An 8,929-nucleotide genomic window follows, 5' to 3' on the forward strand; every position below is an offset into this window, starting at 1 on the left:
GGGCTAGAATACCCAGGGTTTGTTGGCCTACCGCCTCAACCCAACTGCTTTTCCCAAGCCTTCGTGTCTACGGATTACAGCCGACCTGGACCAGGTATCTTGGCCTACAACACAAAGCAGGACCACCTCAACCCACTACTGCCATATGTCGACATATAAATAATCAAGATCAAGTAAGCATATAATACAGGCAAACAAAAATCATACAGCTCAGTACCGCCTACTAGTCATCACGCTGCACACTCTCTCACTACCAACTATCCTCCATGAAATCCGTAACCATAAGTTACAAAATATGATGTAGCCACCCGAGCAGATGATTCTACTCTAGAGCCACAACCAAACAAGGATCAAGCAAGAAAGCCTAGATCAAGAGTTCTTAGGCTATCTTACATGACCACATATAGTCCCTAGGTCACTCCACTAGATGATAACCAGCAATTACAGGTAAACATACTGATCTACAAATCACTACCGCATAGTAGCATCATATATACCGGGATATAGATCTGATAGATCACTACAACATAGCAACATACTAAAAACCAACAATCTAAGGAATGCATAACCGTATATACTCAGAGGTGCGATAGACACCAAGACATGTGTTCCCACTCTAGAACCAAAACCAAATAAGGAGAATGTAAAAGAGCCTAGATAAAGGGTCCTCAATCTATCCTACATGACTACATATAGTCCCTAGGCATCCATCTACTAATAGATAACCAAAAGTAGTGGGTCACCATTGGTGCCTTCGATCCATGGTACAATGAGGCGAAATTCACCTTAATCGAAGACCTCTAAACATTGTGATACGATCTCTTTTTTAGCACTACTTTCTCTAATGAATCCACTAACACCAGAACCAGGTAGAATCTCAATCAATGGCCCAAAATCCTCATGTTTGACCCAAAGTCAAACTTAGTCAAAAAGCCAAAGGTCAACGAAGGTCAACAAATAGACCCTCATGATGTGACCATCTATGGCCTTACGTTGTGATTTACTACAAGAAAAATTATTCAGGTCTTAAAATCCTTACAACGTGACATGCATCTTCCTCGCATCGTGAGAATTCATCTGTACGCCCTTTTGATCCAAAAACCTCTTGATCCATTAATCCATCAGTCCATCTTTTCCATGAGGCTTCCTAATACTCCTTGGATCATAAAAATTGATGCTTTAAGGTATTCTATGTCCAATTCAAGAATTGAGCTTAAACTAGGTCATTCATGAAGAAAAAGGAGGTAATTTCTTAAGCATGGACTCAAACATCCTCCAAACTTTAGATCTATGACATATAAGCACCAAGGGAGCCAAAGGACCGATAAAGTTGCCAACTTTATGGAGTTCTAACACTCTAAATCTTAATATCTTGGATAAATATGCATAAAACCTTAGATCTAGCAACAAGGAAACATAAAGCTTGGATCTTGATTACTCATATTGGTCCAGAATTGTAGCTAAGGGTTGCAAATGAAACTATGCTTCCATGGTAATCTCTTTTTCTTCAAACCACCAAAACTCCACCAAAAGCTCAAGAATCACAAAGAGATAATAGGATTAGGGTTTTATTAAGTTTAGGGACGAAGGAGGTTATTTAGAAACCCTAAAAGATCATGGGCTTGGGCTGCAACGTATCTCACATCGTGAGCTTCTTACTGCTCATGTCGTGAGCTCAACATGATTTGACTTCTTTGTTTAATTACTCCTCATGTCATGACCCTACTATGGTTCACGTTGTGAGCCTTGTTTTTACCCAAAAACCATGCTTTGATTCCTTGAAACCCTAAATTGATCCAATCTGGCAAAGAGGGTGTTACATGTTGGCTATCAATTACTAGTACTTTGTTAATATTGTGAAAGACTTGATCTAGTAATTAATCTCAATGGTCATGAGAATTAATTGGGTGCATAGAATGGACAATTATTGCAATCTTACACTTTAAAGTTTGGTTACTTTATAACTTAACCCTATGATTTGGTTCATTACTAGTCATACAACCTTATAAGTCATAAAGCAGGTATGATTCAAGTCAAAATAGTTAGAATTACCAAAACAAAAAGTATGTAAAACTCGACAATGAGCAATAAAGACAGAAACTTAAACATGTTAGGATCTTTGATAAAGCAAACATAATATTATATCTAACTAATAAATCCAAATATTTTGAAATACAACCATAATATAGTGGTTTATCTACTCTAAACGAGAGCTAAGGGGATTAGCCCACATAATCCCAGATAGAAAAAACAGTAAGAAATCATAACAAAGTTTCTAGACATGATAACTAAAAGAAAACCAAATGATTTACACTTGATTTCACTCTTATATCTTTAAAATCATGCTCCAATGTTGATCTCCAGCTTTGATTGAAACAAAATGGAGGGTTATCATCAACAATGGCATTATGGTAATTAAAAGAGATTTTTTTTTAACTAGTTTCAATTTTGAAACAAAAATAAGGATAAATTATAATTTTTGGTTTAATAAAAAAATTAAAAATGGTGGATTTTAAGTGAAATAAAAACAATTTACGATATCATTCCTCACAAAGTCGGGATATAGGATGTATTCAATCATAATATGAGAATACTTTAGAGAGCGAAGTCTATAAGAATTGAATTGTATTACATAATTAACATTTTTTTATAAATAGATACAATTTATAGTACTTGAATAAAAATCAAACAAAAAACACTAATGCATTCTAAAAGTATATGGTTGCTGATGTGTTTTGAAAGAGTATGCTTATTGATGCATTCTAAATGAATATGTTTTCTATGAAAAAAAACATTCTAAAAGAATATGTATTCTAAAAGAATGAGAAAATTGCAATCTATTTGAAATCTATTTTATTGGTATGATCAAGAAAGAAAGATGAGCATGGTTGAGAGCTCTTGTTATATATGTGTTCTAGTTATATCTTGACATGATGATGGTGACGATGTGTGAATTAGGTGGTGTTTGATGGTTTGTTATAGTGAGATGTTGTTCCGGTGATGACAATAGCTATAATAAAGAGCTAGTGGTGATGTTGGTTGTTGATGATGGTGGTTGTCTGGATGATGATGATAATGGTAGTTGCATAAAGATGGTCTTGTGATTGTGTACGGTTGTTTGAAAATTATGAGATGATGTGGAAATGGTGATGTAAGGTGTATCTTCATATGATAGATAGATGATAGTGTGTAAAGGTGTTGTGGGGATGGTGATTGTGAAAAGACAGTGTTGGTGGTGATTCAGACATGGTTTCAATCAATAAATGTAATAATTTAATTTAGATAATAATTAATTTAACTAACCAAATTACTATAACACCTTATTAGATGAATGTGCTAGATTGGTTCATACATTCATACAAAAAATATGACTCACAAATATATATATATATATATATATATATATATATATATATATATATATATCCTAGTAAAAAATAAAACAAAATTATAAGACTTAACAATAAAACCAAATGAAAATGACCTATTTTCATAAATGCATATGGGTCATTTACATCTTCGAACATGAACATGTATGTTCAATTATGAACATGCGCCTTGGTCTTTATGGTTAGGTAATATGTATGCATGCATGTGTTAGTATATATATATATATATATATATATATATATATATATATATATATATATATATATATATATATGATATACGATTATGATCTTTTGAGATCTCAAAGATTTCTAACAGTTCTTTTACTAATGACATTTTTTTATTCAAATATACATAGTAATGCAAAATATTCACCAACAACCCAGTTGATTCTCAACATGGTTCGTCGCTGATATTTTAGTATAATATTATGTTTATACTAGTCCTACTGATTCGCATAAGAGTGTTGAGATTTGGGCGGAGCAAACGATCAATCGAGGAAATATCCAAACCTAGACAATCAACACTTTTGTGAAGCATTATTTTATCAACTTCGTGAGGTTTTTCATATCAATCTTGTTCTATCATTGGTGATATGACTCAGAGGGTTATTATAATTTTTGGTAGGTATCTTAATGCTTATAGTGTGGTTTCCTATGCTTTCTAGGTTGCCAAGCAAACTGAAAATTATCACGAGTCATTATTTATACTAAGGAAATTTCCACTTTTGATTTTGAAAAGTGGATGACTTCAATAGAAGAATATATAAGATCTTTAGAAAACAAATTGGACCTGGGAGCTTGTCCTGATATCTAAGGAGAAAAAGTTAATTGTGTGGAAAACGTTGTACAAAATCGGAGGGTGTTATATTCGGACCACGATACGTTATTTAGAATCGTTGTGATGCAAGATTTGGAGCTTTAACAACTTGATGTGAATGATGTTTTTACATGGTGATTCGTAATAAAATAATTACATGGAACGATCAACTCTGAGGGGTTTGCTATTCCTAAGAAATAAGATATCATTTGTCTATTGAGGATTCACTGTATTACTTAAAGTAATCACCCATCAAGAATTGAACAAGTATTTAATAACTTTATGATATCTCATATTTCAAGAGATGTATTTTGATTCATGTATTGACCTAAATTCAATCAACACCATCCTACCTACTTACTACTTTATGTTGATGATCTACTCATAGCTACAAAAGACAAGAATGCAATCACCAAAATAAAAAAACAACACATTTAGGAGTTCGATATGAAATATTTGGGTAATGCAAATGAAATAATGGTGTAGAATTTCAAGGAATCAAGCCACATGCAAGTTATACCTCAGCCAAAGTTGCTACATCAACAAAGTTCTACACATTCAACACGCAAAATGCTAAAGTTGTAAGTACACTACTAGTCGACCATTTATAACATTCTTCCCAACTTTCTCCGTAAAGAAATTGTGAAATTGATAATATGTCAAAGGGTATTTATTCAAGTGTGGTTGGATCATTAATGTATGATATGGTGTGTTTCGAAGACAACTTATCACATAATTTAAGTGTTGTAAATCATTTTATGGCTAACCTGAAAAACAATGATTTGAAAGTCAGTCCAATGGATCTTCGTGTACCATAAAGGTATTTCTTAGGCCCGTTTGGAGTTTGGAATAAACATAAGGATTATATTTATACGTTGATTTTGATTATATAGGAGGTGTTGACAAAAGAAGATCACACATGGGTTATGTCTTTACTATTACTGGTGGTGGTGTGAGTTGGAAATCTACATTTTAACCTATCTTTGTTTTATCTAACATGGAAGTTAAGTATATTGTTGTTTTGGAAGTGTGTAAAGAGGCTATGTTTCATAGTTGCAGTGAGATATGTGGTGCTTTAATCATGCACATGATTTACAACGACAGTCAAAGCGCGATATACCTCAAATAGGATTTAGTTTTCCACGAGCGAATGGAGCACATTAGAATACGACACCACTACATCACATATTTTTATGTTGGTAAAAAGTTTCTTTCTAGAAAATTGGTTTTTTCCCAATGTGTATTCAGTTATATATATATATATATATATATATATATATATATATATATATATATATATATATATATATATATATATATATATATATATATATATATATATATATATATATATATATGCTCCAAAAAAATGTGCACATATGGTATTTCTACAACTATTCTTGATGTTGCATTGTTTTTCCTAACTATTAAGAGTTTTTAATTTTCGTGCCTTATATATATATATATATATATATATATATATATATATATATATATATATATATATATATATATATATATATATATATATATATATATATATATATATATATATATGGAAAAAGTGAATATACCTTACAATAGTATATACGCTTAGGTACCCTAACCGTAACATAGTATGTCGTTGTGTAACATATATGCATTGTAATATGGTTCTTAAAATTTAACTACTAACTTTATTTACTTAGAATATTTTCAGCAATTTCACTATTATTTCCTTACAAAATTTGCATTTACAACTAATATATATATATATATATATATATATATATATATATATATATATATATATATATATATATATATATATATATATATTCATTATGTCTTTCTTCTCTATTATCCAACATAAAGCTTTTGTAACCGTTCTTTATGGTGGTTTTCTCTTTTATTGGGTTTCCACTGTACATCTAGCATCTAGTGTTTGTATGTCTATTATTTGTCTCTTGATTGTCTACCAGGACTAGTCATCCATTTAGATCTAAACCTAAAACATCTTGTTGTGATAATGTGTAACTCATGTATGACAAGTTTACCATACTTTGGTTTTTTATCATTCAATCATCTATAAATTGTGAAGATATTTTCACGGTAATAAAAGTTGAGATGTTATATTTGAATTGTGTAATTTTTGTAAAAAAACATTATTGTAAAATAAATATCAAATAAATATTCAGATGTTATCACTTTGATACAGTCATGAATGTTTTGTTAGGTATGGAGAATGGGGTGTGTGCTTCACATATGCTACATGGTTTGCTACCAAAGGGTTATTTGAGGCCGGAAAGACATATGATGAATCTCCGACTATCCGTAAGGCAACTGAGTTTTTACTAAAAATTCAACAAGAAGATGGTGGTTGGGGGGAAAGTTACCGTTCTTGCCCTAACTTGGTAAGTTCATGTGTGATATTTTATAGTATCTAGAATAATTTACATCAATGTTTCAATTTATGGTGAGCTATACCACATCGGTACAACACTGTCATATATGTTTCTATATACGTTGGAGTCACATTTATCCCCTTAATGGCTCTTTCAGATAGAAAACTATGGACTACACATATATCTTACTTGGTATCAGAGACGACGTCTAACACCTTTGTGGCTTAACACACATCCATGTCTATCCTCCTCTCTTTTAGAGGGGTGTTATGTGTCTCTCATTGATGCAACACGCTCCTATAAGTATATATATATATATATATATATATATATATATATATATATATATATATATATATATATATATATATATATATATATATATATAATGGCATCCCCCTCTCTCCGTAAGGATTTTTTTAGAGTAAACCATGAGCTCCATGTATATCTTACATGGTATCAGAGCTTACATTTGCATCCCATGGCTTAGCACATCCTTTTATATATATATATATATATATATATATATATATATATATATATATATATATATATATTATAGTCTCTCATATCTCCATAAAGTCTTTTTTGGAGACTAAACTGATGACTAAACATGTAAATAAAATATAGAAATTCTAGTTAAAACATTTTCTATAAAGAAAAATAAGTGATAAATTGGTATTACTTCATGTATTTTAGTTTTAAGTCTTATACAAAATATTAATACTTGGGTAACAAGTTAATTTCTTTATAATAAAATTTTATAAAGCAACTACTTATCATCATTTTCTTAATTTTCTAGAACGCATAGTTTGTCGTAAAACTTAACTTACAGTTCAACCAAATAATATGCATGAGATGTATCTAATTTCAAAATATCCGTTTCTTGAGAAGAAATAATAGTTTAATACTTTATTAGTGTAATTATCACAAAATAGTTGATTATATTGATATAGATATGCAATATGTTTCTATATTGTCATAAATTAATAATACTTTAAAAATGGGGTGAATAGTGCTAAACGATTTAAATTCGTGGTGTTAATCATTTTGTGGTAATATTATTGATATGTGTAGTAAATTCAATCATTTGATAACCATCATTTTGTAACAGGAATTTACACCTTTAGAAGGAAATCGGTCGCATTCGGTGCAAACATCATGGTGCTTGATGAGTCTAATCTATTGTGGACAGGTTCCTAAATGTTTATTCCTTATGTTTACTTAACAAACATAAGAATTGTCTTTCATATTTAGTATATTTTTCTAGTAAAATTAATCAAATTTGAATTGTGAAAATGTGTTGGGTTTTTGTAGGCAGAGAGGGACCCGACACCGATTCATCGTGGAGCAAAATTTCTTATTAACTCCCAAATGGAAGATGGTGACTATCCCCAAGAGGTATCTTAAATTTTTGCAAAAAAATTACGCATTTTGACATTTATAGCATCTAATGTTTTTAATTGTTGGTAATAATTATAGGAAATCACAGGGTCTTTCCGCAAGAATTGTATGTTACATTATGCGTCTCACAGAAATGTATTTCCAATATGGGCTTTATCAGAATATCGAAATCGGGTGTCATTGTCTTCTAGAAGTATCTAATAATGAGTATGTGATAAAGCATATGCATATATATGTATGTATGTATACATGCTTAACCATGTGAAATGTGGGAAAAATAGTCGTACATAATACAAAAATTTGTTACACGATGAAATTTGTTGTTTTGTTTTTGGGATTTTATTTGTAGCAGTTGTGTCTAAGCAATGAAGTATGACTTATATAATCATATATAAATTCATGTATCTTTAACAAGTGTATTAATTTTGGATGATATTATGAATAGTAAACCTATGATACTTCAGAATTTGGCCACATTATTTTGAGTGGTTCACAAGTTAGTCCCTTTTGGTCAATGGCTTGGTGCGTGTATTTCCCTCTATTTTTGCCACTTACCCATCCTGATCCTATATGTATAATTTTGGTCCCGATGTTTGTCACATTTATCCATGTCCGTTCACTTCTTTTCTTCCAACAGCATTCCCGATTCTTCCATCGCTATATGACCTCCTCCTAAGAGGGTCTTTCTTCCATACCCACCAACATGGCCCTTCCAAAATGGTGTAATTTAGCTTTTCATTAGCTAGAGCTCTTCATCAACGTCTGCTACAGGTAAATACCAGAACCCTTTATCCATCTTTCATCTCCGTCCACTGTCGTTATTTTGCTTCCACAACTTCTCCACCTAAAAAGGTTAGGGTTACCGAGGAGACAAGTATTGATATTCCGATGACATATTGCACAAACCTTAATCACTTTCAACCATCACCTCC

At 31.2% G+C, this 8,929-nt stretch overlaps 1 protein-coding gene across 3 annotated transcripts in view; it reads left to right on the plus strand.

The window, feature by feature from the left end:
- Positions 1-8,313, plus strand: part of LOC145042424 (beta-amyrin synthase 1-like) — a 41,376-nt gene extending 33,063 nt beyond the window's left edge. For 2 of the 3 annotated variants that reach the window (XM_078990838.1, XM_078990841.1), the window contains 4 exons: positions 6,407-6,602; positions 7,708-7,788; positions 7,911-7,994; positions 8,076-8,313. In XM_078990838.1, coding sequence (XP_078846964.1) covers positions 6,407-6,602; positions 7,708-7,788; positions 7,911-7,994; positions 8,076-8,198 — 484 coding nt within the window. In that variant the 3' untranslated portion in view covers positions 8,199-8,313. The remainder of the gene's footprint in view (positions 1-6,406; positions 6,603-7,707; positions 7,789-7,910; positions 7,995-8,075) is intronic. The other variant, XM_078990840.1, reaches the window with a different exon arrangement.
- Positions 8,314-8,929: the final 616 nt, after the last annotated feature.

This window comes from Lactuca saligna, chromosome 4, assembly GCF_052625555.1.
Source record: "Lactuca saligna cultivar CGN05327 chromosome 4, ASM5262555v1, whole genome shotgun sequence".
In the NCBI taxonomy this organism is placed as follows: domain Eukaryota; kingdom Viridiplantae; phylum Streptophyta; class Magnoliopsida; order Asterales; family Asteraceae; genus Lactuca; species Lactuca saligna.